This window comes from Heptranchias perlo, chromosome 24 (assembly GCF_035084215.1).
Source record: "Heptranchias perlo isolate sHepPer1 chromosome 24, sHepPer1.hap1, whole genome shotgun sequence".
In the NCBI taxonomy this organism is placed as follows: Eukaryota; Metazoa; Chordata; class Chondrichthyes; order Hexanchiformes; family Hexanchidae; genus Heptranchias; species Heptranchias perlo.
In genome coordinates this window covers 41,420,432-41,443,238 of record NC_090348.1, presented here as the reverse complement: position 1 = coordinate 41,443,238, position 22,807 = coordinate 41,420,432, and the positions used below count along the sequence as shown (strand labels likewise).

At 43.9% G+C, this 22,807-nt stretch overlaps 1 protein-coding gene across 5 annotated transcripts in view; it reads left to right on the top strand.

Annotated features, from left to right (window-relative positions):
* The window catches only part of podxl (podocalyxin-like), a 117,770-nt gene that overhangs the window by 62,603 nt on the left and 32,360 nt on the right, over positions 1-22,807 (top strand). For 4 of the 5 annotated variants that reach the window (XR_010967108.1, XR_010967109.1, XR_010967107.1 and 1 more), the window contains exons 2-4: positions 1,908-2,345; positions 5,289-5,956; positions 10,131-10,196. Coding sequence is in view for 1 of the 5 variants with exons in the window: in XM_068005166.1 (XP_067861267.1) it covers positions 1,908-2,345; positions 5,289-5,956; positions 10,131-10,196 (1,172 nt within the window). In the remaining 4 variants the exon portion in view is untranslated. The remainder of the gene's footprint in view (positions 1-1,907; positions 2,346-5,288; positions 5,957-10,130; positions 10,197-22,807) is intronic. The other variant, XR_010967110.1, reaches the window with a different exon arrangement.

Here is a 22,807-nt window from a genome sequence, read left to right as displayed (position 1 = left end):
ACCTCAAGATCGGACCTTTTTTTAAGTCACTGGTTGTTGCATGGGCTCTGGTGCAAGCTCAATTTTGACTGGTTTCTTCAGGTCTTTTGTTCCTTGGTCACAGCTTGGTTGCTAGGGGAACGTATCAATTATAGCACACAATTTCAGTAGGGCATGGTTGAATTTAACTATTAGCAGCTGCTATTGTATTATCCACCTATATAAATAATACACAAGTAGTTTTGTAAAGCTTGCATAAAGACATGCGGGATATGGTTCATATTCCATAAGTGGAGTAAGCAGAAAACTCAAGAACGACAAATCTCTCAATGAGATGTCTGCTCACAGCCACAAGTGGGTTACAAATCATCTCGCATGTTTATTCTGTTTATATCGTGCTTTAAACTTTTAATTGGAAGCACCCCCTTATGGCTCATTAGATACATGCACTGACAATTACAGAACTGAGTCATACAGAACTGGGAATTGGATAAATACTTCAAATACTTGAAGGGGAAAATTTTGCAGGGCTATGGGGAAAGAGTAGGGGTGTGGAACTAACTGGATTGCTTTTCCAAAGTGCCAGCACAGGCACAATGGGCCAAATGGCCTCCTTCTGTGCTGTATCATTCTATGATTCTCGATCAGGACAGTGCCAATATATCCCTGTCTGTGGTGAGTTCATTGATTTTTGGCAGGGCAGCAGTGGAGGTGCTATTAATTGGTCACAATGGCCTGGTCCATGGAATGAATGGGGGGATGCATTATGTGTTAATTGTATCATGTGATTTATAGCAATTAGTGTTAATTGTATTCAGGTGGTGTCTGTCAACTGGGGGCTCTCTCGTATTGTTTTTATATGAGAGCTTATCTCGGGTGTGGTGTGTGTGTGTGTCAGGGGCATCTCCGTGTATAAAGGCATGGAAGCAACTGTGGACCAGGCTCTCGTGTTCTATCCTTTACCACTTGGCTATTCAATTTATAACACTGAGGAGGGTTCCTTCTGCTGATTACTATCCAGCGACCCCCTGGACATTAAGTAAGAGCAAGATCGGACTTGGTTGCAGTGGCCTCCAGGAAGGAAAAGCCTGCAGCCACTCACTGACATGACTCAGAAGTGAAGACGCACCAATTCAGAAAATCATCCCCTAAATTCCATTCCCTACCTCAACCCACAGTCCCCCTTCTCAACGGATATTGGTCCACCTCCAAATTAACTATCATTACGGGGGGGGGGGGGGGGAATGGGGCATACGTCATGGAATAATCATGCATGAAAGCAGGAGGCTTGATGGGCAAAATGACCTTCTCTCGTCATGGACTTCCTTCTGTTCTCATAAATGAGGTTTTTCTTGTCAGCCAGAAAGAAGAAGAGACCTCCATCTTGGATTAGATTCCAAAGGTCTCCAGAAATAATCTAGAATAATCTACAAATGTCTATAATCATTCACCAGAATGATATCGGGGCTTAGAGGATTAAATTATGAGGACAAGTTGCATAAACTATCGTGTATTCTCTGAGTATAAAAGATTAAGGGGTGATCTAATTGAGGTGTTTAAGGTGACTAAAGGATTTGATAGGGTGGATAGAGAGAAACTATTTCCTCTGGAGAGTCCAGAACAAGGGGGCATAACCTTAAAATTAGAGCTAGGCCGTTCAGAGGTGACGTCAGGAAGCACTTCTTCACACAAAGGGTAGTGGAAATCTGGAACTCTCTTCCCCCAAAAAGATGTTGAAAATTTCAAAACTGAGATTGACAGATTTGTGTGAGGTCAGGGTATTAAGGGTTACAGAACCAGCGCGGGAAGATGGAGTTAAGATACAGATCAGGCATGATCTAATTGAATGGCGAAACAGGCTCAATGGGATGAATGGCCTACTCCTGTTCCTAAGTTCCTCTAATAACCTCAGACTCTTATTATTTCAGCAGGTTTCTGGTCAATCACCATTCCAGCCTCCAACATCCCAACAATCCAAACGAGTAGAAAATCAAGAACAGACGACACCATGTCCGCAACTACACTGAGCAGCAACTCACCAACTAAGCCTAACACAATAAATGTTAACTCGCCTTCCAGCACCGTACCACAAATGAAAGAAAGCTCGGTACCAGTTTCTAATTCCACCAGTAAGGAATACAGCTCTACTGCAGAGACCAAGACATCCACAGTGATCACACTCCCTCCCAGTGCAGCTCCTGAAGTGGTGACCAGTCCAGCAAAAATCACGGCCACGCCAGCAATAGCTCCGGATCAGAAAACCACCACATCTGTTAAATCTGAAGAGTTCAAAATGCTATCTGCTCCTGGTCAGAATAATGGAAATATCTCTTCAACACAGGGCTCTGAAAATAATACATTGTCTGGTAAGGAGAATGTACCATTGAAATCATAGAATCATACAGCACAGAAGGAGGCCGTTCGGCCCGTCGTGCCTTTGCCAGCTCTTTGAAAGTGCTATCCAATTAGTCCCGAATCCCCTGCTCTTTCCTCACAGCTCTGCAATTTTTTTTTCCTTTTCAAGTATTTCTCCGATTGCCTTTTGAAAGTTACGATTGAATCTGCTTCCACTACCCTTTCAAGCAGTGCATTCCAGATCATAACAACTCGCTGTGTTAAAAAAAAATTCTCCTGATCTCCCCTCTGGTTCTTTTGCCAATTATTTTAAATCTGTGTCCTCTGGTTACCGACCCTCCTGCCAGTGGAAACAATTTCTCCCTATGTACCACATCAAAACCCCTCATGCTTTTGAACACCTCTTATTCATCACCATAACATAATGTACAGAAACGGCAGCAGACCATTGCAATGCACTATCTTTGTATTACTCTCATTTGCAGTCGCCAGATCCTTGTTAAATGGATCGACAGCATGCAAAGTGTGACTTTAAGTTGGACACAAAGGAAGATTAAATCACAAGCCAAAAATAAGCATGTCTGCCAAATACTGTCAGTCATTGACGATCATTTACCGCTTTTCAAAAAAAAATGTATTATTCTCTTATTCATCATTTAAAAACAGGAAAGCCACTGCCATGGTATTCGCTTAGATAATATATTTGGGGAATGTGTGCTTTTCGATGTTCATCGATGTAAGGGATGTCAGTGTTGGGTAATGGAACTCCTTTTGACACCGGTGTCACAATCATGCTCTCCAGTTCAGATATAACAAGGACCAGGTGCAAAGTGAAGCTCACTCTCTGAAGAGCCTTGCATCATTTGCCACACGACTCTCTTTATGCCCTCGGCCTCGAGCGCGCGGCTTTCATTGAAAAACAAACAGACTCCGGGGATGTCCCACTCCAGAGACTCGAGCACAAAATCTAGGCTGATGCTCCAGTGCAGTACTGAGGGAGTGCGGCACTGTTAGAGATGCCGTCTTTCAGATGAGACGTTAAACTGTCTGTCCATGTGGAGGACGGCTGAGATTGAGAACTCAATGTGTAGGGGGTGGTGACGATCCGGATTCTTTCCCCTCAGTCTGGTTCAGTAAAAACTGAGTCGAGTACATTTTAAAGTTCATCACAACTTTAATAGCAGGTCTTAGTCTGTAGCTTCAATTCAGATTCCTGAGAGAATCCGAACGATTCTAACAGAATAAGGAGAGAGAGACAAAGACAAAAACTCATACCTTTATACAGATCGATAGGGGTTGGAACATCATTAACACAAGAGTCAACACCAATCATAAGCCGGGCACAGGTTGCCATGCAAGGTTACATTATTTCCGGCCAATCATAGATAATCATGTGCTGACCATGTTGCTGTTAGACATCAAAGGGGATACTTCCTCACCTTCCAACTTGGAATGTTCTTCCCTGTTCCTTCTGTTCCTTATCTCCCAACCTGGAATGTCTTTCAACTTTGGCTAAGCTCGTTACCTATATTGATCTGCCATAAACATGGAGACATTCAGACCAGTCCTTGAATCACATCAAAGACTCTACATTGATAAGACCATGCAAACCTGCTGACTACGCAAACATATGGCCCAGCAGGAGGCCAGGCCACCTGTACCAATCTCAGTTACTAACTAATTAACCCTTTCTCACCATTTTGCATTCTGCTTCTTTGCCACGTAGGCATCTTAATATTTTACTGAAAACTGACCACATAGGGATTATCAATGGCAGGGGGAAGGCCACCTCCTACCATTCTGTGACACAACATGTTGGAGCCCCAATACATTACGCTCTACCGGATCCACACAATTTCTCCACTTCCCTTCCTTACACCATCTATCTGAAGGTGTGACGGTAGTGGCCGCCGTGGGGGCCTGCTGATTGTGTGTGCACATCCCCACTGCTGCAGATTGAAATTCACCATAAGGCCAGGCCTAAATCCAAACTGATGGACCAAATTAACCAGCTTCATACATCCTATCTGTTATAAACAGTGGTGAAGGATGGAATACTAGAGCCTGGGCTTCAGTTGCTTCCAAGCCTTTATTGACAGAGATCAACATTACACACCCCACACCCGAGATAAGCTCTCATTTCCATGAATACAAGCGAGTTCCCAATTGATACGCACCACCTGAATACAATTAACACTAATTGATATAAATCACATGGATATAATTAACACTATCTGCTACATTAACACATTTCTGGAAAGAAAGACTTGCATTGATATAATGCCTTTCACGATCTCAGGCCGTCCCTACGCGCTTTACAGCTAATGAAGTATTTTTTTTATGTTGTAGTGTAGGAAATGCAGCAGCCAATCTGCGCACAGCAAGGTCCCACAAATGGCAATGTGATAATGACCAGGTAATCTGTTTTTTTAGTGATGTTGGTTGAGGGATAAAAATTGGCCAGGGCGCCGGGGAGAACTCCCCTGCTCGTCTTCGAAATAGCGCCGTGGTAACTTTTGCATCCACTTGACAGGTCCCTCCGTTTAATGTGTCATCCGAAAATCGGCTCCTCCAACAGTGCAGCACTCCCTCAGTACTGCACGGCTTAGATTTTGTGCTCATGTTTCTGGAGTGGGACTTGAACCCTTAGATCTTCTGACTCAGAAGTGAGAGTGCTACTGAGCCACGACTCTCAGAACCTCCCCAAGGGCAGTTATAATGCAGCGTGGAACAAACAGCGACAATTGCAAGATTTGCTATTGTGCAGAGCGCACTCAACCCTTGATAGGTGTGCCCAGCAGGCAAAGCTTCATGCCAGGACTGCCAATTTATAAATTTTACCTTAATAGTTAATGATCATTTCTACAATGCCAGTTAAAAATCAGGCACAGGACACAGTATAGTCACGAGAATTGGGATTTTTTTTAATGTATTCTAAATCTATGTTATTACAGAAAATACAAGTACCACAGCTGCATCACCAACTGCAACTAAATCTGAACCAACCGCCAGTGCCATCAATCCAGCAACACCAGTAAATCCTGGCCAAGTTACAACAGGATTAAAACAACTTGCGGAGACATCTGCTTCCACATGGAACAGCACACCTACAATTGTCACGGTCACACAAGCAAAGAATGACAGCCTTCAGACTAATTCAACAATATTGCAACATAAATCAACTGGAGGGATTCCCCAACATGCATCAACTCAAGGGACCCCGCAAAAAACTGAAAGGACCCTGAAAAATGCAACTGAAGCAACACAGATAAATGCAACTGAAGTGACACAGAAAAATGCAACTGAAGGGACACAGAAAAATGCAACTGAAGGGACACAGAAAAATGCAACTGAAGGGACACAGAAAAATGCAACTGAAGGGACACAGAAAAATGCAACTGAAGGGACCCTGATAAATGCAACTGAAGGGACCCCAAGAAATGCAACTGAAGGGACACAGAAAAATGCAACTGAAGGGACACAGACAATTGCAACTAAAGGAACCCTAGAAAATGCAACTGAAAGGACACAGGAAAATGCAACTAACGGAACCTCGAAAAATGCAATTAAAGAACCATCGATAAATGCATCAACTATCGCAAAGGCAAATATACAATCAGAGGTAAAACAAAATAATACAAGAGTGAGCATTCAGCACAGGCAATCACTCCCCTCCCTTTCCTCAATGTTTCTTTTCATTCTTGATGTCATGTTTTCGAGACTACGCAGAGCTGTCAGAACCACCGAGATATGTACCACCTTTTGCAAGAATCATTTTTGTGTGTGGTTAAAACAAAAGTTGTGAATGATTGCTGGAAGTTTCAATCCATTTCCTCCAGGAACCCGTAGCATAAAACGACCCTAATTTGGCACTGATTGATGACCTCACTCAGAGAGGGCACAAACTATCTGGTGTGGGAAATAGAACAGTGTCATGCTAACACAATACAAATGTTCTTCTGGGGTTGGGATTAAAGCATATTGCTGGGGCAGAGCAGACGGACTTTACACTAACTACACCACACCTGATCTGGAATTAACACATACCGATGGTTGGTGTCTGTAGTGGAAAGTGTTCCATTCCCTAGCACTCGGATTCCTCAACTTGCCGAGCACACAATTCACAAAAGAAAGTTTAAAAAGAATAAATGCTGACGGCATTCTTGAAATTCAGTTACATTAGGGAAACCCAAAACTTTGAACCCAAGTTCTCTCTCAAAATCTGGTCCAGCAATGGCATGTTTTCAGGACCGTGGTTCATCCAGTTCTTCTGTCATTGTTACCCACAGCACTTGCCTTCCATGATAGGATGCCTGTCTGTACTCACCTAACCCTTCTCATTTTACCAGTACCATGTAGGCCATTGTCTGTAACTTAAATGCCTTGACTAATACCCATCAAGTCTTCACGTGGGACCCTCTTGGCCCTGTGAACATAATGCATGACAGTGGCAAGAAGGGTGCTCTGCTGGCTGTGGGACTGGAGCTGAAATCCCACTGGGGAAACTTGTAAAATTGAATTCAATAAATCTGGTAGTTTGTGGGCTGGCACCAGAAAGTATAACCATGAAAGCTGCCGGATTGTTTTGAAAAGCCAACTAGTACCCCTTCTTAAGTTACAGTACCTTCATCGTCGCTGGGTCGAAATCCTTGAACTCCCCACCTAACAGCACTGTGGGAGTATCTTCACCACATGGACTGCAGCGGCTCAAGAAGGCGGCTCACCACCACCTTCCCAAGGGCAATTAGGGATGGGCAATAAACGCCATCCTTGAAAGCGACGCCCACATCCCATGAATGAATAAAATAAACCTCTAACATCTCACTGGTCCTACACTTTGAAATAACTTCATATCTTTGAGCTTATACTTAGCCACAAAGTGTGATGGTTCACTGCAACTTTTGCTCACTTTGACTGTACTTAGTTCACAGTGTTTAGTGTGTCACAAGTCCCTCGATTGCATCATTTTGTTTTTGTTCAAATGCCATTCTTTCACTGTTACTAATGTTGCACTATCCCCCTCATCCTTTCTTCACCAATGTTGGTTGTGTCTCAATCCCGAGCAACTCTCAACGTCGTCAGTCAATCCCTTCTTCCCGTTGTTAATTCATTTTTTAGTCACAGGACTTTTAATGTCCCACAAACACTTCAATCTATTTTCTAAGGTCCAAATGAAATTTTTAATCACGGTAGGTTTAATTTCATGCACCCTTTCATCAACTTCCTTCAAGTTCTGAATTAATTCTCCAGTTCATATTTTAATCTCCTCCAAACCATTTGATTCATTTCTTTCCTGGACCCAAATGAAAATTAGTTAAAGTTTTGGTTAAAGTTATACTGTCTCGTGAACCCTGACACTAATTTACTTAATTGCTGCACATGGATACAAATTAATTCTTCAGTTAACATTTTACCATCTCCCCAAACCTTGTATCAGTGATTCTTTACAAATTACTTTTGACACTTTCCAATCTTGATAAAATAGCTTATTTGTTACTGTCACTTTAAGGATGTCCCCTCCCTGTTAGTCATATTCGATCTACACTGGCATCAGTTCTGTCCTGCTGCATGCCAACCCACCTTCTCCATTCAGGTGTGGCCCTTTTGTTTTCCTAGAATTATAAAATCATAGAATATTGTAGCACAGAAAGAGGCCGTTCGGCCCATTGTAAACGTGCTGGCTCTCTGAAGGTCCCATTTTGTCCTAATCCCCTGTCTTTTCTGCAGACCCTTTAAAAAAATTTATGTTTCAAACATTTATCCACCTCCCTTTTAAAAAAAACACTCTTCTGGATTCTGCTTCCACCACTATTTCTGGTAAGGCATTCCACGCCTCAGCAACTCTCTGCGTCAAAAAATTTCTCCTAACCTCTCCCTTTCCTGAAACCACTTCCTTTCCCAAACCCTCGTTGATTTTGCTGGGCTTTCTGAACCCTGCACTTTTATCCAGAAGCTCACCCCTGATCTCAGCCTATCCCACTTTTAGACCCCGCTGCTGGTTTGTTCCCGTTTGCTTTTAATCTGTCTGGCCTGACACCTTGCAGCCGGAATGGTCACCACGAAGCCCGGTCCGAGACTCCTGCCAGTGCTCCCTGTCGCTGGCCTCTCTAAGGGACTCCAGTGATTGCCCAGGGGTAGAGACCTATCTACCAAGAACAATATTTAAGGGGGGTAATAATAATGGAAAATATGAACAACCATCGCTGACTTAATCTCTGCAAACCATCTCACCCCCATATAACGGGGTATTTGGTACTACATAATTAAGCAATTGTAAACAATTTTACAACACCAAGTTATAGTCCAGCAATTTTATTTTAACTTCACAAGCTTTCGGAGGCTTCCTCCTTCCTCAGGTAAATTTACCTGAGGAAGGAGGAAGCCTCCGAAAGCTTGTGAAGTTAAAATAAAATTGCTGGACTATAACTTGGTGTTGTAAAATTGTTTACAATTGTCAACCCCAGTCCATCACCGGCATCTCCACATCATAATTAAGCAAGGCCCAGGATAAGGGTAGGGGATAGAATCAGGTTTTGGACTCTGAGGTTTGCTATACTGATGATGAAAATTAGAAAACCTTATAACCTCAGTAACCACGGAGAAATAAAAATCGTCTGCTTTTCTTTTAAATGACGGGGGGAGATTTTCTAATATGCACTGTTGCCAGGAAAGTTCCTCACCCGAATTTAGGCTTTGGTGTCCAGGTTGAGTCTTAGAAATTTCTCGATAGGTGATTGAAAAACTGGACTGTTTGGTTCTACACTGATGCTTTCTGCTGCAAGTGCTGGGAACCTCTGGGAGATAATTGCATTTAATCACAAGTCGGTGTAAGCTGCTGCTGCAGCCCCTTCTTATTCCTTATATCTTTCTTTCCAATTTCCATTCTTCTGTTCCTGAACACGCTGTGTCATGCTGGTGGGGAGGGTTGCACAGCCCGTTGGTACCTCACCAATGTGGTTAATCTTCACACGTAGGCCTCGACAGCAAGTGTTGGCAGGCCACTGGGATCAGCTGAGCCTGGTGCTGTCCTCGCCCAGAGTCCAGACACGAACACTCCCCAGCAAACGAGTCAAAACCCTGACTGTTCCCCCCCACCCCCACGACTCTCCCTTATAGTTGTAACTCTCCCCACTGCTGCTCCAACTGAGACCAAAGACCAAGCCCTGGACCTTACTGGTGTGTATGGTGCATTTACCCACTAAGTGTTTTGAGCTAGCTTTATTCTGTGTCTTAATCTGCAATCTATAATATAGCTGTCATATCTGTGTACACTGTTTTCAAAAACCTTATTTCCTATTGTCACGATTTTGTCACATTTTAATGTTAATTTGTTTTCCATTATAAATTCCAATGTCCACATTTATAATGGAAACTGCCTATGTAAACTTGTCATGCCGTAATTACGCCCTCCCGCCAGTGGTGGCGATGCATTGCCTCAGTTTTCCATCTCCTGGACCCTCGGCCTATACTGCAGAACAAAACTCCTCTGCTGCAACCAACTCTTCTTCTCTGCTTCCCAAATTGCTGTTAGTTTTGTTATTTAGCTATAAATAAAAATATAAAAGTCAAGTATTGTGTAAAAGTAAGGACAGAATTTATGACTTTGAAATGGGGATTAAATTACTTCTGTCTGCCCTGGTCCAAATATTCCACACCCTCCAATCCTGCTTTACCTGAAAACTACCTCGGTCTTGACTCCCGGGTGTGCTATGCCTTGGAGATTGACTCTTTTTTAAAAAAAATATTGCTTTGAACAAAATCTGCTCTGACCATTTTGTGTTAATCTGTTTTCCCAGGTCTATTGTGTGACTGAATCCAATGGCCAAAAAAACTTCCTGATACTGAATAAAAACACGAACTGTGTAAGTAACTCTGTGTACAGCTCAGATAGGAACATTGGAATTGCTAGATGAAAAGAGACCAAGGTTCGTCTAGTTCGCCTTCTACCATCCTGTTAGTCGCATGATACAATGATAACGGAGTTGTTGACTAATCATAGCAATCAGTCTCTAACAATTAGTCTACAACAGACCCAGATATGGTGTGAGGAAATCCCCGGTGGTGGAGAGCTTTGGGAACCATAGGTCCAAAGTCACCGATTACAAGAGATTATCCCAAATCTTGGGTCTCCAGACCCAAAGGTTATAGTTGTTGTTGAAATCAACGGGATAAAAAGCGGACAGAAAAGACATACTTGCTCTCGAGGCAGTACAAAGAAGGTTCACTCGGCTAATCCCGGGGATGAGGGGGTGGACATATGAGGAGAGGTTGAGTAGATTGGGACTCGACTCATTGGAGTTCAGAAGAATGAGAGGCGATCTTATTGAAACATATAAGATTGTGAAGTGTCTTGATCGGGTGGATGCGGTAAGGATGTTCCCAAGGATGGGTGAAACTAGAACTAGGGGGCATAATCTTAGAATAAGGGGCTGCTCTTTCAAAACTGAGATGAGGAGAAACTTCTTCACTCAGAGGGTAGTAGGTCTGTGGAATTTGCTGCCCCAGGAAGCTGTGGAAGCTACATCATTAAATAAATTTAAAACAGAAATCGCCAGTTTCCTAGAAGTAAAGGGAATTAGGGGTTACGGGGAGCGGGCAGGAAATTGGACATGAAGCTGAGTTCGGATCGGTCAAGGCCCTGTGGGTGGCGGAGCGGGCCCAGGGGCTGAGTGGCCGGGTCCTGTTCCTACTTCTTGTGTTCTTTAGATTTGAGGTTAGGATCAGATCAGCCATGATCTTATTGAATGGCGTAGCAGGCTCGAGGGGCCGATTGGCCTACTCCAGCTCCTATTTCTTATGTTCTTATGTTCTTATGGTTCTACAACAGGTGGGTGATCCGTTCTGCCAGATCAGTGTGAAAGGGAGCATTTAGATTCCAAGCAGAGCATCCCGCCCAGGTTCATATCTTTGGACTGCCTCTCTCTCTAATTTGCCAACCGCAGTTAGGCAAATTCCCAGCCTGGCCAGTGGATGGAGTGAAGCACTTTGGAGAGAGGAGAAAGTAACTTTGCCCATCTTATTCTGCCCGAATCCTCCCTGATCCTGATTGATGATTGGGGTGGGGTGGGGGGGATGATTAATGTTAATCAGGGAAAATTTACATTGTAGATCTGTCCTCACTCCTGGTTGACGGAGGATGTGTGATGACATTTGATCTGCGGGTAAGAGGACGTAGGAGGGAAGACAAGCTTTCTATATTGTGTATGAATGGAGTCTGCTAAATTCTAACGGCAAAGTCTGACTCCAAGGCAGCATACCAATTTGCGATAAATTGAAACGTGACAACTGTAATCTCAAAGTGAAAGGTGGAGGGTCACACTGGGGTCAAAGATTACCAGAAGTGGAATTTTGAGCACCCTTGCAGCCACGGTGAAAGCCAACAGCGTGGTACAGGTTGTACCAGATGTGATATATTAGAGCTTGTAGGACTCTCCACTGTGATATCTGTGGTTTCTGCTCGTTCCACAGGTGACCTTTCAGATGAAGGGTCACTTAGATGCCAATTAAGAGAGCACAGCAATGCGATTCAAGTGAATAAGAACCTGATAAATGAACCTGATGCAGCCTCCATTAGCATCTAAAGTACCTCTGGTTTGTGTCTAGCAACAAAGGGTAAATTTTAAATAGCACATTAAAAGATGTCGGACTCACAATTGAATTATTTACCGACCTTACAGAGATTTGTTTGCTGTATGTTTGCATGTAATCAGAAAACACCAGGCTTGCTCTGACTAACTGTATTTTTTAATTGCCTGGGGCTTTTCTCCTCCAAAAAAATATTTTAAGTCGAGGGTATTAATGATTCACTCGCTTTTCGGGATCTCAGAAGTACAAAACTCCTTACCTCCCCTCAGTCTTCCCTTCCTCTTACAATCTACAGGCTTTTAAAACCCAAAAGAAAGAAAGAACGAACTTGCATTTATGTAGCGCCTTTCCAGACCGCAGGATGTCCCAATGCGTTTTAAAACCAATGAAGTACTTTTTTGAAGTGTGGTCACTGTTGTAATGTAGGATATGCAGCAGCCAATTTGTGCACAGCAAGCTCCCAAGAGCAGCAATGAGATAAATGACCAGATAATCTGTTTTAGTGATGTTGATTGAGGGATAAATATTGGCCAGAATACCTTGGTGTCACTTTGTCACTATTTCCTGATTTGCCTCATCTCTCCTACGTTTTTCACTTTGGTGGTACCTTGGACCATTGCCTTTCACCCAAGCTTCTTAATCGTTCACAATCCATTAAGGACAGGAATTCTACTTAGATTATGAGTTGCCCAATATTTGGTAACCTGAATCCCCAGTCCATTTATAAGATAGCAATGTGCCAGTTAGGAGAGCCTTCCTGTGACGTTTTTCTTTTCTAATTGGGAGGCCTAAGTGAAGGGCTGAGGACCTGGTGCAGGGCATAGGGTTGCCAACTTTGATTGGACTTATTCCTGGAGGTTCCATCACATCACCTCCAACCGCCCCACCCAGTCAAACAGCCTTATTTCCCATCTTCCATATTTTTTATAAAGAACAAACAAGGATGTTGAAAGAGAATTTAAAAAAAAATTTTTTTAAGGCCCCTATGATTTTTCTCCCTGGTTTGCTTGCAACTGTATCCTGGAGATTAATTTTTAATTCCTGGGGATTCCAGGACAATCTTGGAGGGTTGGCAGCCCTAGCAGAGCACGGCCAAAGACAAAAAGAGTTAGAAGATGAGGTCAGTGCATTTGTGCTCGCTGTCAGCATTTCACGCTGATCATAAGCGTTTACTGACTTCTGTCTGCATGTCACGCATGACTGCACGAGTCCCACACTGACTTGTGATCGGTAGCCACCAGCAACGCGTTACAATAATGGAATACAATTCTCTCGTGTTGCACAGGGTTATTCTAAGAATTAATTCTTTTGTCCTTGCAACAATCCACAAGAAGGAAGTGGGTGGCCACAGCCCCCAAGGGGACCTGAAATTTGGTTGCAATCTAAAGTTACTAGAAAAATAAGTACTTGCCAAATAGTGTGACAAAAATTGGCTTTCTTCTGAATGCCATTCTTTAACCTTCTGATCCCGATACAGCTATTTTCTCCTTGTGTTTCGATGGTTTAATTAATGTTACTGAACAGCAGTGAATCTATTAAAATGTCTTTAAGAAATGTTGGGGTTTCAATGCGCTGCTTACTGTGGCAGTGATCTGCAATGTAACACTCCTATGTATTACCATTAATGGTACCAAAATCAAGAGTGAGTATAACTTGTGACAACTATTTTAATATTTAAAATACCTGTAATCTTTCCATGAATAAATTACTTTTGGTTTTAAAGGTAGAATTATAGCACACTCCAGAATGCTGGAAAATGTGCCAAACAGCGTTAAGAATTACAGTTTCCTGCTTGCTCCCATTTCGTCCCCCGTTCACCCAGGAAATAAACCTTGCGTGTTCAATGCACACGTTCCCCTTCAGAAATTCATAGATTCACCAATCCAACACACTTTTTTGTCCAATTCCCTGCAATATAAGTGGTGGAGTATAGGAACCTGCAACTTAAGCTATGACCAAATCATGTCCCACTGCACTCTCAGTGTAGCTACTTGCTTCCACATGTCATAGGCAAACTTTTAAGGTTTCCGTTTTCACAGAAAAACAGGATGAATTGCTAAATGTGCTCCACAAAATACTGGTTATAAAGCCTGGAATAAATAGTATGTAGTGAAAACAGAATTTAACTTATCCAGTCATCACCGGGCTTATATTCAGGGCTGTTTTTTTAGTTGTTATTTGTTTTGAGTTATCAACTTTTTTTGAAGCTGCACAGTGGCTTTGTGAGTTGCCAAGTATGTAATTCAGAAGTAGTCATCATGGGATGCCAAACTTTGCTTTTCAAATCCTATAGCCTATAGAAGGATACACTTGCCTTCGAGACAGTGCAACAAAGTTTCACTAGATTGATTCCTGGGATAAGAGGGTTGTCCTGTGAGAAGAGATTGAATAGAATGGACCTATGTTCTCTGGCGTTTAGAAGAATGAGAGGTGATCTCATTGAAACATATAAGATTCTGAGAGGGCTTGAAAGGTTAGATGCTGAGAGGCTGTTTCCCCTAGAGTCTAGACCTAGGGGGGATAGTCTCAGGATAAGGGGTTGGCCATTTAGGACTGAGATGAGGAGCAATTTCTTCACTCATAGGGTTGTGAATCTTTGGCATTCTCTACCCCAGAGGGCTTTGGATGCTCAGTCATTGAGTATATTCAAGGCTGAGAGCGATAGATTTTTGGACTCCACTTGTGAAGTCGTCCAAATCTAGAGGTCATAAATATAAGATAGTCACTAATAGATCCAATAGGGAACTCAGGAGAAACTTCTTTACCCAAAGAGTGGTAAGAATGTGGAACTCGCTACTGCAAGGAGTAGTTGAGGCGAATAGCATAGATGCCTTTAAGATAACCACATGAGGGAGAAAGGAATAGAAGTAAATGCTGATAGTATTAGATGAAGAGGGGTGAGAGGAGCCTCATCTGAAGCATAAACGCTGGCATAGACCAGTTGGGCCGAATGGCCTATTTCTGTGCTGTCGACTCGATGTACCACCACATTGGCCGTAAATGCACCGCCTCACTCATTCCAGGCACTACTGAAAGTTCATGGCGTGGATGTCTGCCTAGAGAAAGAGTTCAAGGAGAAGCCAGTTCTCATCAGCAATGTTTCTTTGTGAAGTTATAACCTCTTGAGTTTCAGGACTCATCAACAACAACAACTTGCATTTATATAGCGCCTTTAACGTAGTAAAACGTTCCAAGGCGCTTCACAGGAGCAATTCATAGAATCATAGAAGTTACAACATGGAAACAGGCCCTTCGGCCCAACATGTCCATGTCGCCCAGTTTATACCACTAAGCTAGTCCCAATTGCCTGCACTTGGCCCATATCCCTCGATACCCATGTAACTGTCCAAATGCTTTTTAAAAGACAAAATTGTACCCGCCTCTACTACTGCCTCTGGCAGCTCGTTCCAGACACTCACCACCCTTTGAGTGAAAAAATTGCCCCTCTAGACCCTTTTGTATCTCTCCCCTCTCACCTTAAATCTGTGCCCCCTCGTTATAGACTCCCCTACCTTTGGGAAAAGATTTTGACTATCTACCTTATCTATGCCCCTCATTATTTTATAGACTTCTATAAGATCACCCCTCAACCTCCGACTCTCCAGGGAAAAAAGTCCCAGTCTGTCTAACCTCTCCCTGTAAGTCAAACCATCAAGTCCCGGTAGCATCCTAGTAAATCTTTTCTGCACTCTTTCTAGTTTAATAATATCCTTTCTATAATAGGGTGACCAGAACTGTACACAGTACTCCAAGTGTGGCCTCACCAATGCCCTGTACAACTTCAACAAGACATCCCAACTCCTGCATTCAATGTTCTGACCAATGAAACCAAGCATGCTGAATGCCTTCTTCACCACCCTATCCACCTGTGACTCCACTTTCAAGGAGCTATGAATCTGTACTCCCAGATCTCTTTGTTCTATAACTCTCCCCAACGCCCTACCATTAACGGAGTAGGTCCTGGCCCGATTCGATCTACCAAAATGCATCACCTCACATTTATCTAAATTAAACTCCATCTGCCATTCATCGGCCCACTGGCCCAATTTATCAAGATCCCGTTGCAATCCTAGATAACCTTCTTCACTGTCCACAATGCCACCAATCTTGGTGTCATCTGCAAACTTACTAACCATGCCTCCTAAATTCTCATCCAAATCATTAATATAAATAACAAATAACAGCGGACCCAGCACCGATCCCTGAGGCACACCGCTGGACACAGGCATCCAGTTTGAAAAACAACCCTCTACAACCACCCTCTGTCTTCTGTCGTGAAGCCAATTTTGTATCCAATTGGCTACCTCACCTTGGATCCCGTGAGATTTAACCTTATGTAACAACCTACCATGCGGTACCTTGTCAAATGCTTTGCTGAAGTCCATGTAGACCACGTCTACTGCACAGCCCTCATCTATCTTCTTGGTTACCCCTTCAAAAAACTCAATCAAATTCGTGAGACATGATTTTCCTCTCACAAAACCATGCTGACTGTTCCTAATTAGTCCCTGCCTCTCCAAATGCCTGTAGATCCTGTCCCTCAGAATACCCTCTAACAACTTACCCACTACAGATGTCAGGCTCACTGATCTGTAGTTCCCAGGCTTTTCCCTGCCGCCCTTCTTAAACAAAGGCACAACATTTGCTACCCTCCAATCTTCAGGCACCTCACCTGTAGCTGTCGATGATTCAAATATCTCTGCTAGGGGACCCGCAATTTCCTCCCTAACCTCCCATAACGTCCTGGGATACATTTCATCAGGTCCCGGAGATTTATCTACCTTGATGCGCGTTAAGACTTCCAGCACCTCCCTCTCTGTAATATGTACACTCCTCAAGACATCACTATTTATTTCCCCAAGTTCCCTAACATCCATGCCTTTCTCAACCGTAAATACCGATGTGAAATATTCATTCAGGATCTCACCCATCTCTTGTGGTTCCGCACATAGATGACCTTGTTGATCCTTAAGAGGCCCTACTCTCTCCCTAGTTACCCTTTTGCCCTTTATGTATTTGTAGAAGCTCTTTGGATTCACCTTTGCCTGATCTGCCAAAGCAATCTCATATCCCCTTTTTGCCCTCCTGATTTCTCTCTTAACTCTACTCCGGCACTCTCTATACTCTTCAAGGGATCCACTTGATCCCAGCTGCCTATGCATGTCATATGCCTCCTTCTTCTTTTTGACTAGTGCCTCAATCTCCCGAGTCATCCAAGGTTCCCTACTTCTACCAGCCTTGCCCTTCACTTTATAAGGAATGTGCTTACCCTGAACCCTGGTTAACACACTTTTGAAAGCCTCCCACTTACCAGACGTCCCTTTGCCTGCCAACAGACTCTCCCAATCAACTTCTGAAAGTTCCTGTCTAATACCATCAAAATTGGCCTTTCCCCAATTTAGAATTTTAACTTTTGGGCCAGACCTATCCTTCTCCATAGCTATCTTAAAACTAATGGAATTATGATCACTGGTCCCAAAGTGATCCCTCACTAACACTTCTGTCACCTACCCTTCCTTATTTCCCAAGAGGAGGTCAAGTTTTGCCCCCTCTCTCGTCGGGCCATCCACATACTGAATGAGAAATTCCTCCTGAATACACTCAACAAATTTCTCTCCATCCAAGCCCCTAATGCTATGGCTGTCCCAGTCAATGTTGGGAAAGTTAAAGTCCCCTACTATTACCACCCTATTTTTCTTGCAGCTGTCTGTAATCTCCTTACATATTTGCTCCTCAATTTCCCGTTGACTATTTGGGGGTCTGTAGTACAATCCTATCAAAGTGATCTCTCCCTTCTTATTTTTCAGTTCTACCCATATAGACTCAGTGGGCGAACCCTCGGATATATCCCCTCTCACTACTGCCGTGATGTTCTCCCTAATCAAGAACTCAACTCCCCCTCCTCTCTTACCTCCTGCTCTATCTTTCCTATAGCAATTATCAAACAAAATTTGATAATTGCTCCTGTGATATTAGGACAGGTGACCATAAGCATGGTCAAAGAGGTAGGTTTTAAGGTGCATCTTAAAGGATGAGAGAGAGGTGAAGAGGCGGCGAGGTTTAGGGAGGGAATTCCAGCGCTTAGAGCCTTGGCAGCTGAAGGCACGGCCGCCAATGGTGGAGCCATGAAAATCGGGGATGCGCAAGAAGCTAGAACTGGAAGAGCACTGAGATCTCCGAGGGTTGGAGGGATGAAGGAGGTTACAGAGAGAGGGAGGGCAAGGCCATAGAGCGATTTGAACACAAGGCTAAAAATTTAAAAATTGAGGCTTTGGTAAACAAGGAGCCAATGTAGGTCAGCGAGCAAGGGTGATGGGTGAATGGGGCTTGATGTGAGTTAGGATACGGGCAGCAGAGTTTTGGATGTTATCATTCCACGAGGCGCGAATCCCAGCCTGCATTGTCCAGTCGAAGATGTTGGGTAGCAACAACTTTTTCCCTGCCTGCGTTGACATTTACACCAAGGCTTCTGGTTTAATGAGACATAAAGATGTCACATACCGGGGGCCAGAAACTGAAACTGTGCCTTGGCAACAAGCAGAAAGCTTTTTAACAGGAATCTCAAACACATCGTCTGGGATAAGCCATCGAATCATAAAGATTCCAGCACAGAGGGAAGCCACTGGGCCCATTGTGCCTGAGTCAATGCTGTCTCTACATCAGAACTATCTGCTCCAGTACCATTTCCCTGCTCCGTTCCCATTTATCTGCTCCGATCCCATTTCTCTGGTCTTTTCCCGAACTCTTCAATATATAAACGCAAGTTGTTGTTTATCTCAATCATCAACAGTGCCCAAGAGCCCTGCAGACTTGCCTGGCTCAGATACCAATTGCCAGGTCTGCCACAGAGGGTCAGTTCTGTTTCCTATTGGCGTTGAGTTTGGTGGAGCCAATCCAAAAAGAAGCCATTTCCCTCCTCTCATAAGATGGATAGTCACTCATTGCTTATCAGACAATTGATGAGCACAAATTTGAACCCTGATGAGGCATCATTTTCCTCAGATCCTGAAAGCACCATGCAAGCCAATAATATATTTAGAGCACATCTCGTTTGTCTTGATGGCAGGTTACAATTTGATAGGAACGTTTTAATGTCCGTACATAGCCACAGCAGACTGGGATCTACAGCGCAGAGACGACCTCAATTTAGCACCTCGTTTACCTGGCATTAGATAAGGCTACGTCAGTCTCGGAGTTCGTGGAAGATAGAAATAGGAGTCCTGTGGGAGGCTGAATCTTGCATAGTGAGTAGGGTTGCCAACCCTCCAGGATTGCCCTGGAGTCTCCAGGAATTAAATATTAATCTCCAGGACACTGCTGCGAACAACCCGGGCGAAAAATTATAGGAGTATTAAAAAAAAATTGTCATTTTCTTTGAATGCGTTTGTTTATTAGTTATAAAAATATTGGAGATTTTTTTTAAAATGCTCTTTTACTGGGCTCGGCAGTTGCAGGCAGGAGGTCATGTGATGAAACCTCCAGGAATACGTCCAACCAGAGTTGGCAACCCTAATAGCCGGGGCATTGTGGGTGCGAAGCCTCCTTGCCTCCTCACTGCAGTGTGTCCAACCTACAATTATTTAGCAGGGCTACCATCTCCATAAGCTCCAGCAGGATTCACGCGTTAGATTGGGTTTTCCTGCTCTCCTGCCTCTGAATAGTGATTTCATGTTCAGGGTTGCAAAGGCTAAATTTAGGACAGACATCAGGAAATATTTCTTTGCACAGAGGGTGACGAAGAGCTGGAACAGGGTAGCAGGAAGGATGGGTGAGGCCCCGACACGGGACTCCATTTCAGAAACAGCTCGATGCTGTAATGGGAAGACGGCAGGGTTGGCATTCTGGAAGGATGAGATCAAAGTGGGATGAAGGGACTTCTTCGCCTGAACCGATCTTGGGAAGTAAAAGGGCAGAATTCACATCACCGCCAGTCATATTCCCAACAGTGCCGAGCAAAACAATTAACACAAAAATAACTTGCATTCCTATAGCGCCTTTCACGACCTCAGGACGTCCCAAATCACTTTACAGCCAATGAAGTACTTTTGAGGTGTAGTCACTGTTGTGATGTAGGAAACGCGGCAGCCAAACTTCGCACAGCAAGATCCCACAAACAGCAATGTGATAATGACCAGATCATCTGTTTTTAGGTGTTGATTGAGGAATAAATATTGGCCAGAACACCGAAGAGAACTCCCCTGTTCTTCTTCAAAATAGTACCATGGGATCTTTCTTGTCCGCCTGAGAGGGCAGACAGCGCCTCGGTTTAACGTCTCATCCGAGAGACGGCACCTCTGACAGTGCAGCACTCCCCCCGTACTGCACTGAAACGTCAGCTTGGATTACGTGCTCAATTCTCTGGGTTGGGACTTGAACGCAAAATTTCTGACTCAGAAGTAAAAGCGCTGATACACTAATACCGGCCATCATATTACATCCAGTTTCGGCATTGTCAGGCGTGTTGGAAGCCACAGAATACAGTCCGGGTGAGATATGTACACACTTCGGCAGACTTGGCTGCGTTAGAAATTTTTTTTTTAAAAGTTTAGTCCAAACTTTTCATTGAACAACCGTGCATTTGCTTTGACAGGTTTGCTTTCTGCACCACTGGGATGGGCCTTTTACTGCCTTGTGCAGCCTGCCATCAGGGCACTTTTACCTAGCTCTCACCGGCCTCTCTCTGCAGCTTCAACCTCTGTCAGAGGTAAATACCACCATAAATCAGAGCTGCTGAACTAAAATGAGCCTGCCTCAAGTCACCAAAAGTTAATTTGTGTTTTCCCAGGCAGTTTTTTTATTTTAAACATCGATAAACAGCTGGAGGATTTTCTTTGAAGAAACTTTGTTACGTTGACGTTAACTCGACGCTGTTGTTGTTCTTTTTTCTTCTCTCCACCCCAGTGATTGTTTTTTTGACATATATGGTGGCTGTAGCGCTCACCCCACATGATAACACCAGTTCCGAACAGTTCTTACAGACCTCATGTAACCTTATAGCACAGAAGGAGGCCATAGGAACACAGCAACAGGATTTGGCCATTCAGCCCCTCGAGCCTGTTCGGCCATTCATTCGATCATGGCTGATCAGTATCTTAACTCCATTTACCCTCCTGGGTTCCATATCCCCTAATCCCCTCACCCAACAAAAATCTATCAATCTCAGTTTTGCCATTTAAAGTTGACCCCCAGCCTCAACAGCTTTTTTTGGGGGGAGAGAGTTCCCGATTTCCACTACCCTTTGTGTGAAGAAGTGCTTCCTGACATCGCCCCTGAACGGCCCAGCTCTGATTTCTTTTCTCAATTTCTGACGGCCGTTCAAGAATAATGCCAGGGTTATCCAATCAGATAACAGATAGCGATCACTTGACTAAATGTGTGCTGAGGGTTTATGGCTGGAGCCAATTGCATGTTTCCCTGTCGTCATGACAATCTCCAGTGCTAATGCCATCTTGAGCTTCAAGGCAACAATAACAAAGGGAAGGGGTGGATAAAAGGAGGCCCAGGTCAACACCAGACTGCGTATAACCAATTCCTAGCTCTCAGTTCAATAGCAACGATGTGGAGATGCCGGTGATGGACTGGGGTTGACAATTGTAAACAATTTTACAACACCAAGTTATAGTCCAGCAATTTTATTTTAAATTCACAAGCTTTCGGAGATTTTCTCCTTCCTCAGCAACCTTCAATAGCAACCACCAACGACAAGGGGAGCACTGGCTCAATTTCTTAACCAGGGAATGGTGTGTGTGGTTGGCGGGACAGATTGGCAAGTAACTCGCACCAAGTCCCGTTCACCCATCACCCCACTGTGCTCGCTGACCTACACTGGCTCCCGGTCCGGCAACGGCTTGATTTTTAAAATTCTCATCCTTCTTTTTCAAATCCCTTCATGTCCTCGCCTCCCACCACTAACTCTGTAACCTCCTCCAGCCCTACAACACACCGAGATCTCTGCGCGCTCCTCCAATTCTTGCCTCTCCCCCCGATTTTAATCGCTCCACCACCGGGGGGCCGTGCACTCAGCTGCCTCGGCCTGGACCTCTGGAATCCTCTCCCTCAACCCATCTTTTCTAAAATGGCTTGAGGGTTGCCCAATTCGGACCTTGACTTCAAGGTCTTTGAAAAGTTCTGAATTTGCACCAGAGAAAAGTCTCTCCTACTGTGAAGTGTGGCTGACATGCGAGAATTGGGCTCTCCCTTTCAGTCCCTGTGTGGCTTTAATTGGACCCTCGCCTATGTGGCTCAATCGGCCTCTTGCTTGCATTTACCGTGAGGCAGCGCCTGATTAAAATAAGCTGCTTATTCGAGTCCCAGTTCTTGTTTCGTGGCAGGATGTTTATTTTAGATTTTTGTCACTGTGGGAAAGCGCCACTATCAATTTCTGAGCGTGTAATTTAAATCTTGTTGAGTTTATTTTTTCATATTAAATTACCAGCACGCTGGCCCAAGCCCATGTGTTCAGGAGCTCCAGGCATCAACCTTTAGGTCAATGTTGGAACCAAGATCATTTGAAAGCAGCCACTGCGTTTGCGGTGCTGGGTCTGTAGAGCTCATGCTTATTTGACAGGGTACGGGTTAATTACGTTTGTACAGAGATGTGGGAGTTTGGGAAGTTATATTAATGCAGTGTTTGCTTAGCATTTAAAGGAATGCTTCAGAGAAACCTTGCAAAGCCCCGGCAGTTTCTAGTGTGTCGCTACACTGCACTATCACATCAATGTATGGTGCACTGACACAAAAAGATCCCAATCGAATGCCAAAATCTTCGAAAGCCAAGATGCCCTCCTGCCATACCTCACACCACTTCAAGTTTGCATCAGCTGCAGTATAACTCCAGTCCGGTTATGTGAAGCACATTTTAAAAGAGCTTTGCTTTGGGAACTTTTCT